Source organism: Sphaerodactylus townsendi, linkage group LG12, assembly GCF_021028975.2.
Source record: "Sphaerodactylus townsendi isolate TG3544 linkage group LG12, MPM_Stown_v2.3, whole genome shotgun sequence".
Lineage (NCBI taxonomy): Eukaryota > Metazoa > Chordata > Lepidosauria > Squamata > Sphaerodactylidae > Sphaerodactylus > Sphaerodactylus townsendi.
This window is the reverse complement of record NC_059436.1, coordinates 25,433,823-25,457,617: the sequence shown is the minus strand read 5'-3', so window position 1 is coordinate 25,457,617 and position 23,795 is coordinate 25,433,823. Positions and strand designations below refer to the sequence as shown.

Genomic DNA, 23,795 nt, shown 5'->3' with positions numbered 1-23,795 from the left:
GGAAGGACGGCTGGGGCTGGAATCCTGCCTCCAGCCCTCAGAAATACCTCCTGCCTTTCTCACAGAGCTTCTCAATCTCGGCCTTCAGGTCCTGCTCCTTTTGCAAGAACTCCTTTTTCTCCTTCTCCATCTTCTTCTTGGTCTCTTCCCGTTTCACAGTCACATCCTGAATGGCCTTCAGAATCTCCTACAGTAGTAGCAACATGTGCTTAATACTTATGAAGCACTTAAGACCTGCGAGGTAGGCCAATAGGGAAAGACTGGATTGTTGAAGCACGCCTCGCGCATTTGGTGCGTGGATGACGTCTGAACTGGTGACACACCTGGGACCGTTCTCTTAGCCACTGCATCACAAAGCCTTGGGCACAACCCCCTTCTTAAGACCTTCAACAGGCTGCACTCCTCAAAAACAGAAAACAACGGCAGGCCCTTCTTCCATGAGAGCCAGGAGGCCTCAGCTGTGACTCTTTGCTTTCTCCAGAACAGGAGATCTCTTGCTGAGAACAGGCCAAAACCAGCACACGGCAGAGCCCCCACCTGGGAGTACCTGGCTGGCCCTATCTTGCCAGACCTCGGCAGCTCAGGAGGATTGGCCCTGCCTGGCACCTGGATGGGAGGCCACCAAGGAAGTCCGGGGTTGCTGCAGAGGCAGGCGATGGCAAACTACCTCTGCATGTTGCTTGCTTTGAAAAAACAACCAAGGGTCCCCATCAGTAAGCTGCAAGTTGACGGCACTTCCTCCCCGCCCCGCCCCCCAAGAGTCAGCATCCAACAACAGAGACTGACTCCTGGGGGAAAGGAGAGCGAACCCTCCCTCATTTGATCTCCCCACACAGGGTGATTTTCAGTTGTGTTGGTCTGCAGTGTAACAACGATGTGAGTCCATCATCGCCTTAAAGACGAACCACCTTTTCAGGGAAGGAGCACCCAAGAGCCGCTGCTCCCACCGTCGGACACCGTCCAGCCACAAGAGCTTTGGCTCCTAAAAGCATCTTTCTGCCATCAAGTCACAGCTGGCAGGCAACCCCACTCGGTTTTCAAGGCAGGAGCGGTTCAGAAGTGGTTTGCCATCACCTGCCTGGCGTCATGACCCCGGTATTACTTGGAGGTGATCACACTAGCCAGGGTCAAGGCTGAGAGCGCGTGACTGGCCCAAGGTTGCTCAGCAAGCCTCCGCAGCATGAATGGGAGATGAAGCTTGGTTTCCAAGGTCCTAGTCCTGTGGTGGTGAACCTTTGAAACTCCAGATGTTACGGACTACAATTCCCATCAGCCCCTGCCAGCATGGCCAATTGGCGGTGCTGGCAGGGGCTGATGGAAATTGTAGTCCATAACATCTGGAGTGCCAAAGGTTCACCACCACTGTCCTAGTCCAACACTTTATCTACTACATTGGACTGGCTCTACTTGAAAACTTAGGGTGCCCTGGAAATCTGGCTTGTCTTTAAGGTGCAGCTGGACTTGAATCCACCTCTTCCACTAAGAATCACATCACAGACAAGAAGGATTGAAAACTGAAAGAACTCAGGAGGAAACACATTACAAGAAATCTTCTTATATAAAATGTGACTGATGAAACTCCGAACACTTGTGAACTTGCATATCTGACAGCATCCCCATAGACAGGAACACCACACGCTAAAGGCTTCAGAAAAGGAGCGTGTGAAGAAGCCACGTTGAGTTGCTTTGTAATGGTTTACCAGCCTGACTTTTCTGAAGTGCCCCTCAAAACCAACTTTGAACATGAAAATGGAGGTTCCAGAACTTAACCCAAGGAGCATAGGGTTGTCCTTCTGTTCCTCCAGGAACCCACAGAGTTGGAACATGTCCTTCACTGAATATCTTCAGTTCCTCCCCCTGCCCCCAAATATCTGCCCAGAAGGAAGTTCTGCCATACCTGATGATTCTTCATCTCTTCCTCCCGTCGCTGCTGGAGCTGCTTCAGCTGCACCTGGAGCTGGTTCTCCACCTGCCTTTGCCTGTCCAGGACTTCCTGATAGCGCTCCTTCAGCGAAGCCCTCTCAGACATCATCTTATCCTGCCAGACCCCCAACAGAAAGTGAGAGGAGGCTTCCAGCGCTGAGCCCACATCACTACTCTGGACCTCGAGGCGGGGTCCGCTCCTCCCCCTCTACAAGAGTCAGGCCAGGAAGGCAGGGGGAGGGAGGGCTGGAACAGAACCAAGGAGAGGGGGTGCTTGGGCCGGCTGACAGGACTCCTCTCCAGTTGTGGCCAGGGCAAGCGGCCCAAGCCACCCCGTCTGCCCCAAACTCACACATGCAACAAGTCAGCCAGGGGCCTCCGGGCCTCCAGAACCGCACCCTTCCTCAGGGGAGAAGAGTTCTTGCTGGGATGGGCAGAGGCCAAGCACTGGATGGCCCCAAGGTGGGCCACGTGCAGACACAAAACCACCGGGGGGGGGGGGGACACAGCTGGGCACTGTGCAGACGTACTTTGGAAGCCCATCTGTGTGGCACTCCCATCCTGGGGGCCTCTCTGTACAGACCACAACGGCCACTACAGGGCAAGAGCTGCTGCCTGGGCAAGTTAAACAACAGGGGGCACAGGTGCCTCCAGCCCTCTGCCTCCCCAGTGCTTTGGGCTTCCTAGCATCACTCTGGAGAAAAGGGTGACTGGGTGGGTATCCACAGCTTCAGGCAACAAAGGCCCAGCATCCCTCAGGCTTCAGCAGGACCCCCAGCAGGCCTCCAGGCGCGAGAGCTCCAGCAAGCCCCCCACCCACCCCCACCCCAGGCACTCCACTCCACACAAGTTCCACACACACCCCCACCCCACAGTGTTCCAGCTCTGCAGTGACTAAGACGTCTCTTGAGACGACCACAGATGCTTGAGCTCACTCACCAGGTTCTTTTCAATATCCTGGTCTGTGTTCACTTCCAGGTCAGTCGTCTTGAAGTCAGTCTGCCAAAGGAAAAGAGAATTCCACCCATCACAGACGCCAAGAGACCCAGCAGCTCTGTTCCTGCACCAAGGCTGCTTTCCTCTCACAGAGGTTTGGTCGATGCAGCCGGGCCCCAGGGAACTGCTCATGCTCTTGACTACCAAAGAGAATAGAAACAGGAACGCCAGGTCAACAGAGGGCATCCAGCCAGGCCTCCTGAAGCGAGCTGGGTGGCAACCATCTTGGCACTAAAATCCCGGACCTCCCTCCTCAGGGAGACTCATCCGCCTCCCTCAATCGGCATCTTCTGCCACCAGGTGAAGACCGTGCTTGTTTTGTCTGGCGTACCCCCAGCAATGGTTGTTGGCCCAACTCCTAGTGCTGTTGGGTTATGCATTTCAATTGAATTATTTCATAAACTCTATTTTTAATTGTTTAAACATTCTAGTGTTTTAATGTTCATCCCCTTGTGCACCCTGACTGGGTAGAAAAGAGGCATCAAAATGTGTTAAATAAAATAATAAACGAAATACATTCCTGCTCCAGCCCAACAAGAATCTGCCAGAGTGGTTGAAGAGAGACGGCAAGCAAGTATTCAAAGAGGCCCAGCCCTCTGTCCCTCCTACAGCCCCCTTCCCCCTCCCCCCAGCTTGCCCCAGACCTGCACAGCAATGTTCTGTAATGACTTCGGGGATGAGCAGTCCTGCCCAGGGCTTTCCACCAAGGGAGCATCTTCCGCATCCAGGCACCCGTTCTGCCGCCTGCCGTGCTGCAAGATCAAAGATCCCAGCTCAGCCTCAGAGCAAATGAGGACAGCGCCGGCCTGGTCCGTGGAGGGGTCTGCTTGCGGGTTCAGCAGAGCTGCCTGGAGCCTTTTCTCTCCCACTGCATTGTCTGAGTTCGGCAAAGAGGATTCCTCACTTGAGGGACAGGCCTGAGGCTGGGAGAGCACCTCAACGGGGGCGGGTGAAGGCTCTTCAGGGATCTCCTGCGCCTGGGGAGCCAGCAGGGAGGAATCACTCTCTGGCAACCACGGATCCCTTTCTTGGACCTCCAAGTGATCATCTTCCCAGTTCTCACAGGCTGCTGGATGGAGGTGGATGGCGGCCAGCGGCAGGCAATGGTTTTGGGGAATGGAAAGGTCACTTGTGCTAAAAGGGGAACAAAGAGAAAGACCAATTAAACCTCAGGGCCAGCTGCACTCTTACACACGAGACCAAACCAATGATTGTCTTTTGGCAGACTCAAAACTAGCAGGGAAGGAAAACCAGACAAGCACAAACGAGCTACTCTGCCCAGGCGCAGATGGAAAGCCAGAAGCCTCAGAAAAGCAGTGGAGGGAAACGCTGCCAAAAGAAGTCAGGAGAGCTCCTGTTTCATTTCCACGCAACTCTCAACTTCAAAGTTGACTTCTGATTTGGGAGGACTGCGATAGCCATAACTAGGAAATCAACAGGACTGGCCTACCCCAAGTTCTGCCCAGCAACCTACGAAGCCAGATCCTCCTCTTTAGCCAGAACTTCGATGCAAAAGACCTGCCCCAACCTTGGCAACTGCCACGTTAACAGCAATATCCAACATTCGTGCAGAACTGTAGCTCATTCAAAGCTCCTCACGCATATTACCTTGTTGCAAGTACTTAAAAAGACTGTAAGGTAGGTCAACAATATCTACCAGTTATGGGGGGGGGGGGGTGCTGGGCAGTTGAATTTAAGAGAGTAACTCCCTTAAAGCCAGTTCACAGCAGATGAGGAAGTCTTGTTAGGAATTTCTCTGCCTTCACAACTGGTGCACAAAATACTTTCTCACATTCATTAAAAAGATAAGAGATCAAACCTGATCAATAAAAACATCACAGGCTTCTTCATAGGTCCTCTCCCCTTTGTAGAAACCCTGTTTCAAAAGGAAGGCAGCCTCACCAGGTTTTTTTTTGGGGGGGGGGGGATTTCACTGAGAGCATAAACTAGCATGCAGACAGAGGGGATCAAGTAGATATTCTGTAGCTGAACATCCAGGAATTGTTTGACGAAGCCCCCCACCCCCACCCCCAGGAGTAAACTGAGCAGCCAGAAGATGAGAGATCCTCTTGTGGAACAAGAACTAGTTAAATAGCTGGAAGCCGAGGACAGGAGGAAACGGGCAGGCCTCGTAGCGGCACAATGCAGGGGAGCTGCGGGGTCCTGTGAAGATCTGAATTTTGGAGCAGTGCTGTTCAACTTGTGCACAAGTGGAGTCAGAGTAGGACTGGCTGTGGTGACTTCTCCGGTCCTTTTTGCTCCTAGCATTTTGCCCACAGCTATGGCTGGCTAGGAGCAAAATCAACCAGACTACGGCCCCACAGCCAGGAAAGTCCACAACAGCCAGCTGATTCAGGACATGAAAGCCTCTGACAATACTTATAGGGTGGGATACTGGCAGAAGGGCATAACACCACGCAGGCTGCAAAAGCCCAAAGGGTCCCTCCACACAAAGTTTACGAAGCAAAAAAGTGGCAAAGAAGGGCTGCTTAGAGTATTGACAAAGGCTTTCACGGGGTGTTGTGGGGTTCCCAGGCTATGTGGTCGTGTTCCAGCAGCATTTTCTCCTGACGTTTCACCTGCATCTGTGACTGGCATCTTAGAAGATGAAACGTCAGGAGAAAATGCTGCTGGAACACGACCACATAGCCTGGGAACCCCACAACACCCCGCTGCTTTAAGTGTTAGGTGACGCTGCGGCCCTGTGGAACTGGGGAAGGGACGGGGTAGACAGAGTCATTCATTCTTCTCCTGCTGCGCTCTGGGTGTCTTCCAAAGCAGTGAGCACAAGTGGCCGGGTGCAACAGGAAGAAAGATCTGGGGACAACCTCAGGCCTGGGTTCATATTAAGGCCGGGAGCTCTGAGCCAAGAGGCCCTGGGCCCATATCCATTCAGCCTGCTGCATGGGAACGAGTCCGCCCTGGTCCAAATCCCCAAAAGAACCAGACGGCAGCTGGAAGGAGACCAAATGCCTCTCAAGAGCTCCGGGTCCAGAGGAGCCAGCGGTCAGCACAGAGCCTGGGAGGATCGTCTTGGCCATGATGGCAGCCAAGCGGCACTTGCAGGAGCAGCTGAAGAAGAGCTCCTGCGGAGGGTCTTTTTCACACACTTTGCAGCAGGAGGGCAGGTGGTGCTGCAGGACCCCTTTGCAGAGAGCAGCTGTGGGGGCCGCCTGCAGGAGCCCTTCCAAAGACCAGGCCTACCTGATAGGCAAGTCGGCAGGTTCTGCGGAAAGGCCGGAGGGGCACGAGCCAGGGGGGCTGGCACAGAGGTCCACGCTGCCCTCCTCCTCTTGGCTTGACGCCATCACTCTCCTGCTGAAAGCACAGAGAGACCAGTGGTTAGATCCTCCCTCCGGGATGGCTCCCATTCATTGCCCAATGCAGGCCTAAGGCTCCTTCAGCGCCGGGGGGGGGGGGCGGGGGGGCTGCAGATCCAGCCCAGCAGGGCCTGACACAGCTACTGGGGCGGGGGTGTCTTGCGAAGCCACACAGGAAGTGCACAAGATCCAGTCAGCGCCCCCTCCCACTACAGTTGATACCCCCCCGCCCGTCCACCAAAGCGGGTCTCCTCTCTGACTCTGACTGATCCTCACAACAGCCCTGCGGGGTAGGTTATGCCGAGCGCCTGTGCCCGTCCTCCTCCGCAGCCCTGGTCGCCGCTGCGCCCACCCCCGAGCGGGCACGGGGCACGGGGCACGGGGCGGGGGGGCTCCCTGGTGGAGCCGGGGCTGCGCGGCTCCGGCCGGCTGGGTCGGCGAGGCCCGGCGCGGCCTGCCAGGCGCCTCAGCGGCACGGAGGGAGGGGAGCCGGGCCCGCTGCCCCTCCTGGCCCCGGGGCATGTGCAGAGCGCCACCCAGGCCCTCCGGGGCTGCCTCGGCCCGGCTCACCTGCGGCCCGGCGGCACCGGCGCGGCGACCCACCCTCGGGCCTGCCTGCCTGCCTGCCTGGGCGCGAGGGAGGGAGGGAGGGAGGGAGAGAGGGAAGGAGGGCGGGCGGGCGGGCGAGCGGCCGGGGCGGGCCGGGGGCCGCCGGACGTGACGCGCCCTTTGCTCCGCCTCCTCCCGCCCCCCTCTTCCTGGCCCGCCTCCTCGCAGGGCCCGGACGGACGGAGCCGACTGCGGAGCCGCCTCCCCCGCCCCATGCGGCCCTCTGCGCGGTGGGCGCCCCCCCCGCCCCCCCGAGGGCCCCCCGGTCTGGGGGCGGGAGGGCCGGCGGCGCTCTGCGGCATCGGCGGGAGGCGGGGGCAGCCGCGGCCAGCCTGCTCGCGAGGAGACCAGGGAGGGGGGTGGTCCAGGCTGGGGTTTAGCCGGAGCGCACCCCCCCCCCCACACACACACACACCGGCAAAGGGCTCCGCTGCGCCTCCTCGCGGGACTCACCGGCGCCCCCCCCTTCTCGAGCCCGGCTGCCCCCCCCGGCCGCTCAGGACGGCGTCCCTCAGGCTGCCCCCCTCCCGTTCCCCCCTCCCAGCAGGGGGCTGAGTGCCCGGCCCAGCACGCTTCCCTGCGCGGTGGAGGATTTGAACCCGGGTCTTCCGGACCCTCGCCACCCGGGACCGCGGGGGGTGGCGTGGAGAGTGGAGGCGCCGATTGGCCCGTGAGGTTTTCCGGCCAAGGTCGAGCGCCTGGGAGTGCCAATAATCCGTTGCCCTGGGGGGGTGGGAGGAGAATTTGTGAGTGCTTCCGGGGGGGGGCTGCTCTGCTTGGGGGGCATCTTGTGGGGCTCGTGATTCCTTCTGCCCTACTTCAGCTTACTCTGCAGCTCCTGGGGCCTGCCTGAGTGCCCGTGCCGGACGGCTGGTGGGTGGTCTGGTGGTCTGGAAGTGGCCTCGGTGGGCCCTCTGGCCAGAGGGGGCTGTGCTGACCTTTGCCCTCTCCCCTTGCAGCTCGCCTGGCGGATGCATGCCCTGCCGTCATGGAGAACCGTGATGGAGGCTGCCCTGCGGGCTCACACGTGCCTTTGGCTCGCCCTGGCTTGGGTCCCTTTGCTGGTGCCAAACGGACTTGTGTATGGAGGGGCAGAGCCCTGCAGGGCAGCCGGTCGCCCTGGGGAGCTCACCTGGGCAGTGCACTTGGCCGTTCCTGAGGGGTCCTCTGAGCAGGAGCTGGACCGGCAGGCCGAGGCGCTGGCTGAGGCAGCCGGCCTGGCAAATGTTGGCCGCATCGGAGAACTCAGGGGTCACTACCTCTTCAGCTACCGGCCGAGAGGCCCTGTGGAGCCGGGCCTGGAGGACGTCCAGCAGCTGGCGGAAGCTGTGTTTGCGCACCACGACAGCGTGAGGTGGCACGCCGAGCAGCGGCTCCTCAAGAGGTGCAAGCGCAGCCTCCATTTCAACGACCCCAAGTTCCCCCAGCAGTGGCACCTGGTGAGTGGGTTCCAGGCGCTCTCAGAGGGCGTGCGTGCCTCCAGATGGTGTCAGCAAGAAATACAATGGGGGCCTCCCTTGCCCTGAGGCTGGTGGCAGGGAGGGGGCATGAGAAGGGGAGGTCCCAGGTGTTGGGCAGATGCCTGCCTGTCCTCTTGATGGAGGGCCCCTGGACTAGTGTAAGCCACAGGGGGTCCAGTGGCCCCAAGATGCCACCTCCGTGCCCAGTTTCTGGGGGTCCTGGCGTGGGTTCAGGCCGACTGGCTCTTTGCCCTCTCACTTGCCCCTCTGCCCCCTTTGCCTTCCTACCTAGAGCAATCGCAAGAGTCCCGGGATGGACATCAACGTGACCGGCGTGTGGGAGAGAAACGTGACTGGCCAAGGGGTGACGGTGGTGGTCGTGGACGATGGTGTGGAGCACACAATTAAGGACATCCAGCCCAACTACGTGAGACCCACCAGCTGCACCCGAGGGAGTGGGGGTCTGCTTTGACAGGGGGTGGGGGTGCCCAGGCGCTGCACCCAGGAAGGACAGGGAGCTCGAGTCTGAAGCTCACTGCCTCTCAGGCCCTTTCGGGTGCGCAAGAAGAAGTGGTCTGTCCAGCCAGTCAGGAGCAGAGGGGGCTACGTTGGGGAAGGGGGCTGAAGCCGGGCGCTGGGCTGGATTCCTTTCTTTGAAGCAATTCCATCCCAGAAGGCTTGCAGGGAGAGAAGAAGAAAACGGGGTTGCGGGGGGGGGGGGGGGGGTGCGTCTGCGAGGGCAGCCTCCAAACACTCCCTGCAGCTGGCAGGAAAGGCCATTCCCCAAGGACTGTGGTGGAAACAGGCAACAACGGCCAAAGTCCCACAGTGCCAGGCAGCATCCGAAGTGGGGGGGGGGGGGCGCCAGGTGGGAGTCCTGCTCCCAGGAAGTGCTGCCTCTTTCTCGGCTACCCTACTGCAAGGGGCTGCAGGAGCTGTTTCTGGTCCTGTTTCTGGCATGGGGGGGGTGGGGGCTGAAGCCCCACAGCAGTGAATAGCAGACTCTGACAGCAAATGCTGGAAAGCCAGGCTGCATCTGGGCCGGGGGGGGGGGGGTGTCCCGGCTCGTTGTGCTTAGCAACTCTTTTGCACTCCTGTTGGAGCTGGCTCGTTGCAACAGCCAGGGCTGTGACTGGGAGGCAGCCGCAGGAGACTCAGAGAAGTTGCTTGCGCTGCATGTTGCGCTGCAGACACTCCTCCCAGCCCCTCCATGCGCCAAGAAGCCCCCCCTTGCTGCTGTCCAGCTCAGCAGCGGGGAGGGACAGGTGGTCCCAGTTTCTCCTTGTGTTTCCAGATGGCCTCAGATACACGCATCACTTCCGTCATCCTTGGCTGTTTTGTTCCCTAGTACATTTGGGGAGGGAAGTTTCAGCTTTGTGGCTGGTCTTTTGCAGAGCCCCGAAGGCAGTTATGACTTGAATTCCAATGACCCCGATCCCATGCCCCACCCCGATGAAGAAAACGGGAACCACCACGGGACCCGCTGTGCGGGAGAAATCGCCGCTGTCTCCAACAACAGCTTCTGTGCTGTGGGAGTGGCCTACGGGAGCCGCATTGCAGGTACCTCCGACAGAGGCCCCCACCTTGGCTGCTTTGGGGCAGGGGTGTTGCCGGCTCTCATGGCAGAAAGATTTTATGCAGCAAGAACTAAGGTGGGGAAACAGACAAGAATATGAGCCCAGAATCACCCCTGCAAGTCGCTCAGTGGCTGTGAGGTAGTCATTCTTTACTTCCACTATCTTCAGTAGGACCGTGGTTCAGTTGTGGCCTACTGTACAGGGCAGGTGTACAAATTATCAAAAGAACGTATGGGAATCACTTTGGGCATTAGCAGTTGCAAACCATACTAAGTAGGGTGTTTGGCTGCTCAGCATTTATTTGCATAGAAGTCTTGTGGTGACTGATGGGCTGACAGCATGAACTTTGTCAGGTATGTAAGAACATAAGAACAAGCCAGCTGGATCAGACCAGAGTCCATCTAGTCCAGCTCTCTGCTACTCGCAGTGGCCCACCAGGTGCCTTTGGGAGCTCACAGGCAGGATGTGAAAGCAAGGGCCTTCTGCTGCTGCTGCTGCTCCCGAGCACCTGGTCTGTTAAGGCATTTGCAATCTCAGATGAAGGAAGATCAAGATTGGTAGCCATAAATCAACATAAATCGACTTCGACTGTGTAGCGGGATGGCAGACATTTGTGTATGAGGTTATGAGGGAAAATGGGAAACTGGGAAATGGGAAACTGCAGAGTTCCAGAGGGTGTCGCTTTAATATGTCGTGGCAGAAGCACGCGGGGGTCCTGTGGTGCTGCAAAGACTATAAACATTTAATTAATCAATTTTTAAAATTCCTCCATGAACTTTTCATGGCCCATTTCTTTTCATGCAAATAAAACTAACTGAGGATCTCATAGGAGAGCATCACCCTCAGTCGCCTGTCTTAATCTGAGCCTGTCAGAGTTGCGAAGCTAAGTAAGACTGGCCTTGGTTAGTGCTTGGGTGGGAAGCCACCCAGGAAGACTGCGGTTGCTACGCAATGTCAAACCACCTCCTCCTCGTCTTGCCCCTGAGGGCGTGATTGCCTTGAGTTGGTTGTGGTGGCACATTATTCATTCATTATGGGAGAGAAGATGAGTGAGGAGAAAGACGAATCGTATGTTGCGCATGAAATGGTTAATGAAAGCGTGGCTTTAATCCCCGAGAGGCCTCTTCTGTGTGGAATGCTGGAAAGTTGCTTTGCTCCTTGACCGTTGCGTTGTGATCTGGGTGGGGAAAGAGTTGCCCAGCATCCCATTTCCACAGAGGTTGGCAGGTGCCCCAGAATGCCCCCAGCCACCAGGGGCACAGGGAACACAGTCTTCCCGCCCCCACCAGAGCTGCTCCTGGGCCGAACAGTCCTGTAGGCAGAGGTGGAACAGGGTAGCCTCAGCTGGCGGAGCAGGGAGAACTTTTAAAATTAATTTACTTTTAAATTAATTTAAATTAATTAAATTAATAAATTAAAACATTGGAACAACTCAAAACAACGGATGAAAAATGATTAAAAACTATCAGTCAAATAGTTCAGTAAAAGCACTTAAACAATGTCAGAACCAGAAAGGGGACTCATAACAGTTTTTAAGATCATAGAAGATGCCAAAGGAATCAAATAACTAGGGGTCTTCAAACTATGGCCCTCCAGATGTTCAAGGACTACAATTCCCATCAGCCCCTGCCAGCATGGCCAAGTGGTAGGGCTCATGGGAATTGTAGTCTATGAAAATCTGGAGGGCCATAGTTTGAAGACCCCTGATTTAAGCTTTCACTCACAGGCGAAAGACCCTGATAGTGGGAGACGGGCGAATCCCCGTGCAGCGGAAAGGCCAAAGGCTGTTGCCACGATGAGGGAGACCCTTTCTGGGTCACCACCTGTCTAGCTTTAGATGTTGGGGGCAAGCAAAGCAGGTCCTCAAAGAAGACCCCAGTAAGCAGGAAGGTTGCTATAGGAGACGTTGGCCCTTCCGGTGTGTGGGTCCCTGGCCAGCCTTGTGGGGTCTGGGCAGTTCAGCAGCCCCACTTCCACAGTGACTCCTCCCTGGGGCTCAAGTGCTCTGCAGTGTCGGTGGTTTTGGTTCTTGCAGGGCTGTGAGGCAGGTCCCTCGGACAGAGCGGAAACCACGCTTGCTGCAAGCGACGCAGCAGCAGAGGGCTGAATCGTGACCCGCTGCTCCGGTTGGCCGCTGTGTCTTGCTTGGTGGGCCTGCTTCAGGCTCTGCTCAGTAAACCTCAGCTTGTCCTTGGCCACGCAGGGATCCGGGTGTTGGATGGGCCGCTCACAGACAGCATGGAGGCCATCGCTTTCAACAAGCACTATCAGATCAATGACATCTACAGCTGCAGGTCAGTGCCCGGGCTCTGCTGGCGCCTGGTCCCAGGAGCGAGGGTGGCCGGGGCACTTCCTCCCTGAGGGCAGCATCACCGGCCTCGGGGTGGGCACAGCGCAGGTGGCAGTCTTGCCTCCCTCGAGTGGTGCCCCGAGGCTGGTGAGCCAGCCTGAGAGCTGAGGCCCTCCCTCTCTCCCTGGTCGACATGTGACGGCTGCTGCTCCGGCTCTCCGGCCCCAGGAGCACTTTTGTTTGCGTGCATTCCTAAGCGCAGCTTTGGGGTGTCTCCCTGCACAGCTGGGGTCCAGATGATGATGGCAAAACTGTGGATGGGCCCCACCAGCTTGGAAAGGTACAGAGGAGTTCGTTTTTTCTGCTGTCCTTCAGAGGCTTGTATCCCGCACGACCCCTCGGTCCGCTGCCTGCTGGGAGGGCAGAAGCACGGGTCTGGCGGGCTCCTTGGCTTGGGGTCGCTCCTGTGCCAGCGTTCAAAACAGACCCAACTGATCCAAGGGCAGAGGCAGGCGGAGGGAGGCCGGAGCTGCTTACACGGCGGAGACCCTGACTTCGGCGCTCTGTGGGAGCCAGTGGGTGGGAGCGCCTGTTCTCGTTCCCCAGTATGAGGAAGTTGCCCGTCTGCCCTCTCCTGCAGGCCGCTCTGCAGCACGGAGTGATCGCTGGCCGGCGGGGATTCGGCAGCATTTTTGTGGTGGCCAGCGGCAACGGGGGACAGCACAACGACAACTGCAACTACGACGGCTACGCCAACTCCATCTACACAGTCACCATTGGTGAGGGCACAGGAATACCTGGGCACACAGCGTGTTTGCTTATATGGAGGGTGCGTTTGTGGGAGGGAGGGAGCAAGTGAAAGAGGCGTGTGCCCCCAGCTGGGATGCAGGAGCCCTTCTGCAGCCGTGGACTTCCCCCCTTCAGTGGGGTTTGCTCAGAGCTTGCCTCTCTGTCAGTGCCCCATGGCTTTGACACCACTGGGGAGCAGGAAGGGGCTCTCTGCTCAGAAGTCTTCCATGCCAGGACTGTGCGCTTTCGCCTCTCGAGTGGGGCTTCTTGCCTGCCGCCTTCTCGCTGATGACGAGTCTGCTGCCCAGACTGCTGTTTGTGGGGCAGGGCAGGGCAGGGCAGGGCGCCGCTTGTGGGCTTCCCTGTGGGGTTTGACTCACTGCTGTTGAAAGCAGGTTGTGGGCCTGATTCTGCTGCATGACTCTTGCATTCGAGTCCCTGTGGAGAGGAGCTCTCTCGGTGTCTGCCAGCCGGGTGGACTCAAAGAAACCTCCACATTTAGAGGCAGTCAGCCTCTGAATCTGAGGAAGACCGGGGCCCCTGTGGCCTTCGGGGGAACTGGTTGGGTAGTGTGTGAGATAATCCAGCTGGGCTGTTCTTCTCATGTTCTTCCCAATAAGGGAAGGCCTCGGCCTCTATGCCCTGTTGCTGGAGCTCCGGAGGAGCTGGTTGGCCGCTGTGTGAGATGGGATGCCAGGCTGGGGGGGCCTCTGGTCTGATCCAGCAGGGGCAGTTCTGATATCCTCTTATAGGCCATGAATTTGACAGACCTTTAGGTAGACAGGATTCCTACTTCAGGTCTAAGTTCTCATTTGTTCACGGTTGACTAAATGGTGCTTCTGAGCAAACAGTGCCCTTGGGCTTTTGTGAGTGGTCCAGATTTTGGCCACCCAGAGCAGCTGGCCCTGAGCGGTAGAGACTGATGTCTGGATGTGCCTGGGGCTGGGCCGTGGCTCCCACTGTCTCTTCAGAATACAAAGACCAGGAGGCAAGAGACCAAGAGGCCACGTGCTGGTCGTATCCCACTGAATCTTCCAAAAACAAGAAACTCCCCTTATGGCAGGTGGAATTGAAGATCCCTGGGAAGGGGCTTGCCACCCTGTTTGAGCCATAAAAAGCTGAAAGGAGAGAGCCCGCCCCCTGCCCCCAGACCTCACTAGCAATGGGTTGGAGTGCTTGCACCTGTTCTCAGTGGCCAGACCCCCTTCCTCCTCTCCCTCCTCTCCAGGTGCAGTAGATGAGATGGGGTACATGCCCTTCTACGCGGAGGAGTGCGCCTCAATGCTGGCTGTGACCTTCAGCGGGGGCGACAAGTTGATGCGGAGCATTGTGAGTGGGGCAGGCACCCGGCACTCTTACTTTTGGTGGGGCTGCACTTGTGAGCAGGGAGGGGCAGCCGGGGGCTCATGTACAGCTCCAAATCATTTGCTTCCCCCCCCCACCTCGCTCGGTGGGGCTTCTGCTTGCCTGCTGCCCAACAAACTGCACTGATGCTTGGGCTGCTCCCCACCACTGACCAGTGCGCTGCACTCACTTGTGCCAGGCTGGATGGGCCGAAGGGGAGGGGGCAGACAGCATGCCCCTCCCTGCTTATCCTCTGACTTGACCCTGGGCTTCTTCTCAGTTCAGGGAGGAGGGATTTCATAGTGGGACGAAGAGCTCTCCTCAAGAGGGATTTCCTTCATCTCTGCTTCACTGACTTCCCGAAGTGTGCTTAAGACACCCCAGAAGGTTCCCCCCCCCCCAGTCTCTTGCTCACGAGCAGCAACTCTGGGGCAGCCCAGTTTGGGTTGGGATCCGGGGAAGCTGCCTCTTCTCCTGCTGGCATTTCCGTCCACCCCACAGTGTGCTGCCAGGGCTGTGGTGGAGCTCCGCCTGCCAACGGAGGAGGGGGCGGTGCTGTTCTTTTACAAGCCAGGCGACATGAGTGCAGAGTCCAAAGTCCACCCTGTCCAGAAACTGCCAGCAGGGCCGGACCTTGATCAGGACTTCAGACGTTAGCCGGGTTGGGCTGCAGGAGAACAGTGAGGTTTGAGTCTTGAAATCCTGTTGGTCTCTCAGCTGCTCCTGAATTCAAACCTTTAGTGCATCAGGTGAGGCCACCCAGTACCTGTGGCCACCTCTCACCCACCCACACACGTACACCACCCCTGCCGGCCGGCCTGCGCTCTGTGTTGAAGGAGGGGCCCTTGGTATTGCGCACTCCTGCAGATTCTGGAGAAGCCGTCAGTCCCCATAGCAGGAAGCAGCCCAGCACCAGAGATGCCTCTTCTAAACAGGCTCACTTGCAGACATTTAAAAGTGAAAAGGGGGATCCTAGAAGGAAGACCCACGACTACACCCTTGATAAGGCCTAGGGGCTCAGGGGAAACTGTCTGCGTGGTTGGCCACCCTGGGCGTCCTGCAGGGCATGGTGGGGGAAAGTCTGCTGCCACAATCCGTGGCTTGTCTGCTGCCTTTCTGTCCCCAGCACCCAGCTGGAAATCCTCTTTGCCCAAATGCTCAGCTGGGCTCTCTGCCAACAACTCAACTTGAAAAGGGGCTCCCCTAAACTGGAAGCAGGAAGCCTGGCTTGCGGTCGCTGGCACTGGTGTGAAAGAGCCAAGCTCCTCTCCCTCCCTCTGGCGGTCCGGGGGCAGCTTCCCTTGCCAGTCTTTCCGGTCCTGAGTCATCCTGCCTTGGTGGGGGGAGGAGGGCTCTGCAGCCACAGCTGGCCCTTCTCGTCGTCACCCACAGATCAGCCCTGGCTCGAAAAAGGCCGTGTGTGGATCCAACATGCCCAGAGAGTTGCCCCCGTGGGCTGAGGGTGCACTCTGGCCATGGACGGCGTAAGGGCTTGAGCCAGGGCCGTCCGGGGGCTTCCCTGTGTAGCTGTATCTGACCTGGGACTTTCTCCCGAGCAGGCAACGACAGACTGGGACTTGCAGCGGGGCACAACAGGGTGCACCGAGGGCCACACGGGCACCTCCGCTGCAGCCCCTCTGGCGGCTGGCATGATTGCCCTCATGCTACAGGTGCGCCCCTGTCTCACCTGGCGGGATGTCCAGCACATCATTGTCTTCACAGCCACCAAGGTGAGGCCTGGAGCCCTTCTGTCCCTGCAAACCTCCAGCCTGGAAGAATCCAGGCCCGAGTGAGGGGGCTGCAAACTGACTCCCCTCTCTCCCCCCTGGGAGCAGTGACTCCTGGGCATCGTGTGGTCTGCGCTGAGAGAGTGACCTGAGGCAGGACAGGTGGAAGAAAGTTGGTCCCCCGCTTTGCTGTTGTGTCGGCATGCTGGCCCCTTCCCCTTGGGGCAGGTTTGCGTAGCTGACAGAGTTCCAGTGAGCATGGCAGAGCCTTCCCCTGGGCAGAGCAGGCTCTGCACACCCTACAAGAAGGTCTCTCCATCCTGTCTCTGGACCCGCCCAATCCTCAATTGGGAGGTCTGCGGGGGGGGGGGGGCAGTGCGCATATACCGTCTTCTGCAAGATCAGATTGGCAGGTGACGGGATCCCTGGCTGACTCTCATCCCGTGTTCTCTGCCCATGAAGCAGGAACTGTGGAAGTGGCCCCCGAGTGGGAGGGGGCCCCATGGCCTGAACGTGGTTGACTCCCTCCCCCGCCCCCTCTATGTCCCCTTCCCTTGCAGTATGAAGATCACCGTGCCCAGTGGGACACCAACCAGGCTGGCCTGAGCCACAGCCACCAGCACGGGTTTGGTCTGCTCAACGCCTGGCGGATGGTCAACGCTGCCAAGGTAGGAGCTGCTGCCAGCTGGAGCACCTCGGGTGGGGGCTCCTTGCCTCTGCTCCCTGCCCCCCCCCCCCCGGCTCCTGGAGGGGCCGAGGACAGGCACAGCGGGTGGCGCCAAAGGAGAGCAGCAAAGCTGCAGGAGGGGCTGGGAGCCTTTTCTGTTAGGGCAGGGGAAGGTCTCCCTGTGGAAAATGGGGTGCTCTGGACCCGGGCCCTCCCCCTGCCCTGCTCCAAATTCCGGGCTTTGGGGAGAATCCAAGGGGTCATTCCTCCCTCCCACCTCACAGAATATTTCTTGCCGGATATTTCTGCTTTGCCATTCAGCCCCCACAAACACACACACACACACACACACACTCAGACTGGCGGTAGTTGCTGGCCTCTTTGGGGATGGGGGTGCATTCAGATGTCCCTCAGCCCAGGGCAAGAGGAGGGAACGGGGCCAGGCCTTCCGGGGTCTCGGGGTCTGAATCCGGCATGAAGGCAAACAGTGCTGAGTTCTGCCTGGGGTTTAGTGGTGAATGGGGCTCGGTAGAGGGGCTGCCCAGGAGGAGGTGGTGCTACCTGTCCTTCATCACTGACAGATCTGGGAATCGGTCCCTTACTTGGCTTCCTATGTCAGCCCCGTCTTGAAGGAGAACTGGATCATCCCTCTGGAGCCCCAGCAGCTGGAAGTCACCTGGAATGGTGGGTGCAACCTCCCGGGGGTGGAGCTGGGGAGGGAATGGGCAGCAGTGAGGGGGGCCCTAGGAATTCCAGGCTCCTCCTTCAAAAGAAAATGGTCTCCCTCCCAAACTACTGTACCCAGATTCCCTTGGGGCAACAGCCGTTCAGGAGGCTGGGCTGGAGGGTGCCAGATCTACCAGAACCCGCTCGTTGCAGTGGAGATGCAGAATTCATGTTGCCTGCCAGGGGTGCGGTGGGGGGAGGATGGAGCTTTGGTGTGAGCTCTCCCCTCCCCCCCAGCCCACACAACTCTGTCTGGGGGAGGAGGTGGTGGCTGGGACATAAGAACATAAGAACATAAGAACAAGCCAGCTGGATCAGACCAGAGTCCATCTAGTCCAGCTTTCTGCTACTCGCAGTGGCCCACCAGGTGCCTTTGGGAGCTCACATGCAGGATGTGAACGCAATGGCCTTCTGCGGCTGTTGCTCCCAAGCACCTGGACTGTTAAGGCATTTGCAATCTCAGATCAAGAGGATCAAGATTGGTAGCCATAAATCGACTTCTCCTCCATAAATCTGTCCAAGCCCCTTTTAAAGCTATCCAGGTTAGTGGCCATCACCACCTCCTGTGGCAGCATATTCCAAACACCAATCACACGTTGAGTGAAGAAGTGTTTCCTTTTATTAGTCCTAATTCTTCCCCCCAGCATTTTCAATGAATGCCCCCTGGTTCTAGTATTGTGAGAAAGAGAGAAAAATTTCTCTCTGTCAACATTTTCTACCCCATGCATGAATTTTATAGACTTCAATCATATCCCCCTCAGACGTCTCCTCCTCCAAACTAAAGAGTCCCAAACGCTGCAGCCTCTCCTCATAAGGAAGGTGCTCCAATCCTTCAATCATCCTCGTTGCCCTTCTCTGCACTTTTTCTATCTCTTCAATATCCTTTTTTGAGATGTGGCGACCAGAACTGAACACAGTACTCCAAGTGCGGTCGCACCACGGCTTTATATAAGGGCATGACAATCTTTGCAGTTTTATTCTCAATTCCTTTCTTAATTAACCCCAACATAGAGTTTGCCTTTTTCACAGCTGCCATGCATTGAGTTGACATTCCCATGGAACTATCAACTAAGATGCCCAAATCCCTTTCCTAGTCTGTGACTGATAGCACTGACCCTTGTAGCGTGTATGTGGAGTTTGGATTTTTTTGCCCCTATTTGCATCACTTTGCATTTTGCTACATTGAACTGCATTTGCCATTTCTTAGTCCACTCACCTAATTTATCAAGGTCCGCTTGGAGCTCTTCGCAATCCTTTGCGGTTCTCACCACACTATATAATTTGGTATCATCTGCAAACTTGGCCACCACGCTACCCACCCCTACTTCCAGGTCATTTATGAATAGGTTAAAGAGCACTGGTCCCAAAACGGATCCCTTGGGGACACCACTCCTTACATCTCTCCATTGTGAGAATTTCCCATTTACACCCACTCTTTGCTTCCTGTTTCTCAACCAGTTTTTAATCCATAGGAGGACTTCCCCTCTTATTCCTTCATTGCTGAGTTTTCTCAATAGTCTCTGAGACTGACTTCCGCTCCCCCCCCCCCAAAAAAAAAGATCCAAGGCTTGCAGGGGCTGGGTGGCAGCTGGCCGGGGGACCAGCAGCTCCTTCTGCCCATTTTAGGCAACGCTGCTTCTACTCCCGCCTTGTCCGCCCCCTGTCTTCACACACCCCTCCCCTCCCGGCACCCTCAGGGCCTGCAGTTTGGGCCCTTCTTTTGGGCCTTTGTGCTACTGAGGACTTCAGATGCCCCTGTTTGCAGTCCTGCTGGCAGAGAGACAACATTTCTGAGCCCCTCGTGGGGGGATCTGACTGGTAGGCTATGCTGTCCTGCCACCAGTTTAACCTTAGAGGGAACAAAGTGAGGGCAGACCTTGGGATACTTGGGACACAAGCAGGGCAGGAGGACAGATCAAGGGGGCGGGGTGCCTGGCAGGCGTACCCCACCCACAACGCGGGGCCCACTGGATTTCCTGGGCCCTGGGGATTTCTCCGGCCTGAGCAGAAGCCCTGAGCTCTGCATGCATGCTCCCGCTCCCCCGCCTCTCCAAAGCTGAGGGTGCCCCCCCCCCCTTCAACTGGCTTCCGCGCCTCCCCCGGTTCGATCTCAGGGCCAAGTGTCTGGTCAGAAGCAGCGGCTGACCCCAGCAGGGATGCTTCTGGAGGGGGGGGGGAGGAGGCTGTCCTCCCTCTCCCTGTTCCCAGCCTTTGCAAGAGCCTTGAAGTTAGCAAGGACTTGGGAGGGACTCCAGGCTGCCTCCAGTGTTTCCCCTAAAAGGAATTATTGTGAGCAAAGTGGGCAAGCACAGACCAGATGCTGGCTGGGAAATGCCAGAAATGCGGCAGAGGGCCCAAAAGGCAGGCCAGGGCTGGAACTGCCTCAGGGAGGGGGGGGGCTCCAGGGGGACCAGCAGAGGAGGAGGGGGGGGCTGCTTGCAGGAGAGGGCCCCCCATCTCCTCTGGCCTAGCTGGTGTGCTGCTTCCACCAGGCCCCTCAGCCCCTCTGCCCTTTCCAGCTCTCTGTGGGGGAGGGAGGGGCTTGCCTCCAAGAGAACCAGCAGCTGGAGCTGGCCTGCAGGCCTGGGGAGTCTGCCTGGGGAAGAGCCCAGGAGTGTGCTTGGCTGGGTGGGCCAGGGCGGGCCTCACGCTCTCCTCTGCTGCTGGGCCCTTGTGGCCTTCCGTGTGCTGCTGGCAGGTCTGCGCCAGGGCACCTGTTTGCAGTGCAGAAAATGAGGCGGGCAGAATCCATGGGGAGGGGCCTCTGAGAGCCCGGAGTTGTCCCTCCCTATTGCTGTTCTGACCTTGTTTTCTTCCTTCCCAGTCACGGAAGCTGACCTAGAACTGTCAGGGATGCGGACCCTGGAGCACGTGGCCGTGACCGTCAGCATCACCCACCCTCGCCGGGGCAGCCTGGAGATCCGCCTCCTCTGCCCCAGCGGCATGGAGTCCTTGATTGGCACCGCGCGGACAATGGACTCGTGAGTGCAGCCGGGAGTGCCCCCGCTGACCTCTCCCCAGGGGAACTTTGAGCCGTGGGTGGGTGGGTGGGGTGGAGGCCAAAGCCCATTCAGCTGCCCCGTGTTGGAATCGGGAACTTTTAATGTTTCACCTGGCCAGAGACTGTTTTCCCCTCAATATTCTTTTGGGCAGCTCAATGTCTTGTGCTCGTTTTATGCCCTGACTGGTTTTATAAGGGTTGTGCTTTATTGTTTCTACTTCTAAATCACCTTGGCCAAGTCTCCACAGACAGGAGACTTGTTCCCAATAAATCATTGTGTGCTGTACTGTGCTGTTATCCTCACAGGACAAACAGGAGGAGGAGGAGGAGGAAGAGAGAGCAGGAGAAGGGCCCGTGCCGCCTGGCTCACGGTGTCTGGGTGGGCTGAGGCCTCTCCTGATGATCTCAATGTCTTCTTCTCTCCTAGAGACCCCAATGGCTTTGTGGACTGGACCTTCTCCACCGTGCGCTGTTGGGGGGAGGAGGCCCAGGGCACTTACCGGCTGGTGATCCACGATGTGGGTGAGTTTTCCTGCTGTTGGCTGCATGTCGCAGCCGTTGCTTTGAGGCCTCCCCAGCCTGACTCTCTTGATCCTCCGCTGACTCCTCGCTTTCCTGACTGGCACTCCCAGCTCATCCCGCGTTTCAGAGGGAGCCGGGTCTGCAGAATGGGGGCAGCTTTGCGGAGCCCACCTGCAGCCTGTCAACCGTTCTCCTTTCCAGGGGACAAGACCTTGCGAGCAGGAGTGTTGCGCCATTGGCAGCTGGCGCTCTACGGGTCCTCCTGGTCTCGGGCTGAGATCAAGGAGCGGCAGAGGTAAGGTGAGGAGAGCGGGACGGGGCATGTGCTCCTGGCATGGGGGGCCTCTTCTCCCTTCTGTCTGTCCATCAGTTCCAGGTTGGGGGGGGGGTCATTAATTCATAGGGTCACCATAAGTTGAAAGGGACTTGATGGCACATTTCTCACACGCATATCGCTGCAACGAAGCTACTTATTCCACCTGTCATGCATTTGGGGAGACTGACTTGCATTTTAAAGGAAGCCTGTTTGCCCTTCGTGGCTTCTTTGACTTCGCTTCCTTGACCACGCAGGCATCCTTTCAGACTTGGTGGAGCATTTGCTGATTGGAGGATGCCTTCTATCTGGGCCTCCATTTGTGTCATTGTAAATAGTTTCCAGGGGTCCTGAACAGGGTGGTCTGGATGGCCTCTTGGTCCCTACCTGCTTTCACCCAATAGCTCCATCTCCAAATCCACTTGACCCATTCTGGCTGAGGGGGAGAGAGAGGACTTTCCTGTCCTCTTTTCCCCTTTGACCCCACCTTCGTCTGCAGACTACTAGAGGAGGCCATGAGTGGCCGGTTCCTGGACGCCGACTTCTCCGTGCCCTGCCCGCCTGGCTTGAAGGTCCCGGAGCAGGAACTGTACACCATACCTGTCAACACGCTCAAGGTGATGCCCACCTGGCAGGACTGGGCTGGACTAGGTTGGCCAAGGGAGCACATCAGGAGGGGCCCACAGGGGTTCTGCGCTGCATGTTTCAAACTTGGTTCTGATGGAGCCTGCAGCCGTTGCAGAAGTTTAAAGTCCGTAGCCAGCAGGATGTTTGCAGATGCCAGTCCTGCACAAGGGGGAGGCAGCCACCTCATGAAAGGGAGGGGTGGAACAGTCTGCAATGGGGGCTCCATAGATCAGGGTGTCAAACATGCAGCTCGGGGGCTGGATCCAGCCCCTTGAGAGGGCTTATCAGGTCCAAGAGCCAGCTGAGGCAGCCGCCCCAGTCCCCTCATGCCAGTCTGAGCTGAGGAGCCTGCTGGGGGGCTCACCAACTGAGGCAGACCCCCCCACACACACACACACATATCAGGGGCCAACCAAATCACATGTATGTCATATCCATCCCTCATAACAAATGAGTTGACACCCCTGCTGCAGCTGATGAGAGGGTGGCAGGGGCTCTGTGAGAACGTGAGGGGCGGGGGGGGGGGGGGCAGCCGAGGTCCAGGGTGCGGTGCCTTCTCTGGGTCCTTTTGCTGGACGCCTGCAGTTCTCCACCAGGCCTCCTTGAAAGATGCTCGGTGTGCAGATTTCCAGCTTGGTTCAGACATCTTTCTTTCCTCCCTCCTCAGACTTTGATGCTGTTGGGCTGCTTTGCCGTCTTCTGGACCATCTACTACACCCTGGAGGTCTTCCTGACCCGCAACAAGGTGGCCTTTGACCTCACAGCCTGCAGCAGTGGCCGTGGTTGCCCGTGGCCCGCCAAAGGCAGAGCACCCTCAAGCCTGGAGGACGCGACCGAGATGGAGGAGACCATCCCTTTGTACGCAGGGGAGGAGGTGGGGGTGGAGACAGAGACGGAGCAGCTCCAGGAGGGGCCAGCCCGGGCCTGCCAAAGCCCCGGGCAGGGCGAGGCTTGCTGAACGCCCTGGCGCAGGATCAGGCTACCTCACCCGTGGCTGACGGATAGCAGGCGGAGCCCCCCCGGCTCGCTTGCCAAATCGGCACCTGCCTGCCCTCCTGCTGCAACCCAGATGCCCGGCTGCTTCTCCAGAGGAGCCCTTTGCACTGGCAACTTGCCCAGCGGCCACCTGAGGCACGGCGACTTGTCAGGCAGCACCCGGCATGCTGATGGCACGGGTGGGGGTCTCCGTCACTTTGGGGAGGAAGAGAGGGGCTCCCTGTAGCCCAGACCAGGACAGACAGCCTTTGAGCGCCCACCCCAGTGCACCGGTCCACACACATGCGGGTCAAGGGGAAAGCAGCCCCTGCCCAACTGGTGGTCGCCAACTCTCCCTCTGCCTTACGCTGCTGCGGGCCACAGAGCAGCAAGACCGTGGCTGACCTGAGCCAGTTCGGCCAAAGACCGCCAGAGTTTCCTGCAGGGAAACCCTGCTTCCTTCTGCCTTTTCTCTTTGAGCTTCCCTGCTTGCCTCTCGCCATGACTTGCTTGCCACGCTGCCCATGGAGGGCAAAGAGGAGCCGTTCCTTTCCTCCCGTGGTCAGTGGTAGGCCGGCCCAGCCAAAGCACACCGCAGCCTTGCCTCCACTGCCTTCCTGTGCGGACTGCGGGAGGCCTTGCGCAGGGGACAGTCTGTGTCCGCGAGGGGCCCTTCTCTCCGTGTGACTCGGTGTTTGGCCGAGGGGCTGCATGAGCTGCTCAGCCTGCTCGGAGCTGCATCTGGTGAGCAGACGGGGGGAGGGGAGGGGGTCATGTTTTGTGTGGGCCAAAGAGCTGGCCCCCCCTTGACTGACTTGAAGCCCTTCCTCCAGCTTGCAGGTGGAGGGTGTTTTTAGTTCAACGGGGTTTTGTTTTTTACAGATTCGTTTCTCTTTGCAGCTTTCCAGAATAAACTGATTTTAAAAACA

General features: G+C 58.0%; 2 protein-coding genes across 6 annotated transcripts in view; one reads left to right on the top strand and one right to left on the bottom strand.

Moving 5' to 3' along the window:
* Positions 1–7,165, bottom strand: part of RNF214 (ring finger protein 214) — a 12,286-nt gene extending 5,121 nt beyond the window's left edge. Inside the window, exons 1-6 of one of the 3 annotated variants that reach the window (XM_048513378.1) lie at positions 6,810–7,165; positions 6,124–6,237; positions 3,564–4,053; positions 2,863–2,922; positions 1,898–2,038; positions 48–187 (exon numbers count right to left, since the gene is read on the bottom strand). In XM_048513378.1, the coding sequence (XP_048369335.1) occupies positions 48–187; positions 1,898–2,038; positions 2,863–2,922; positions 3,564–4,053; positions 6,124–6,237; positions 6,810–7,150 (1,286 nt within the window). In that variant the 5' untranslated portion in view covers positions 7,151–7,165. Of the gene's footprint in view, positions 1–47; positions 188–1,897; positions 2,039–2,862; positions 2,923–3,563; positions 4,054–6,123; positions 6,238–6,809 lie in introns of those variants that run through there. The other 2 variants (XM_048513379.1, XM_048513380.1) reach the window with 2 other exon arrangements.
* Positions 6,995–23,795, top strand: PCSK7 (proprotein convertase subtilisin/kexin type 7). 3 transcript variants are annotated; one of them, XM_048513381.1, is made up of 16 exons: positions 6,995–7,078; positions 7,808–8,287; positions 8,601–8,735; positions 9,703–9,868; positions 12,089–12,179; positions 12,461–12,515; positions 12,816–12,954; positions 14,193–14,293; positions 15,868–16,038; positions 16,596–16,703; positions 17,284–17,386; positions 20,253–20,409; positions 20,857–20,951; positions 21,153–21,246; positions 21,764–21,881; positions 22,559–23,795. In XM_048513381.1, exons 2-16 carry the CDS (start codon positions 7,820–7,822, stop codon positions 22,847–22,849), a joined length of 2,292 nt encoding a protein of 763 aa, XP_048369338.1. In that variant the 5' UTR covers positions 6,995–7,078; positions 7,808–7,819; the 3' UTR covers positions 22,850–23,795. The 3 variants fall into 3 exon arrangements, 2 of the variants coding, with proteins under 2 accessions (XP_048369338.1, XP_048369339.1); XM_048513382.1 differs by having other exon boundaries at positions 7,007–7,721; XR_007245955.1 differs by having other exon boundaries at positions 7,006–8,287; positions 21,153–21,251; positions 22,559–22,571.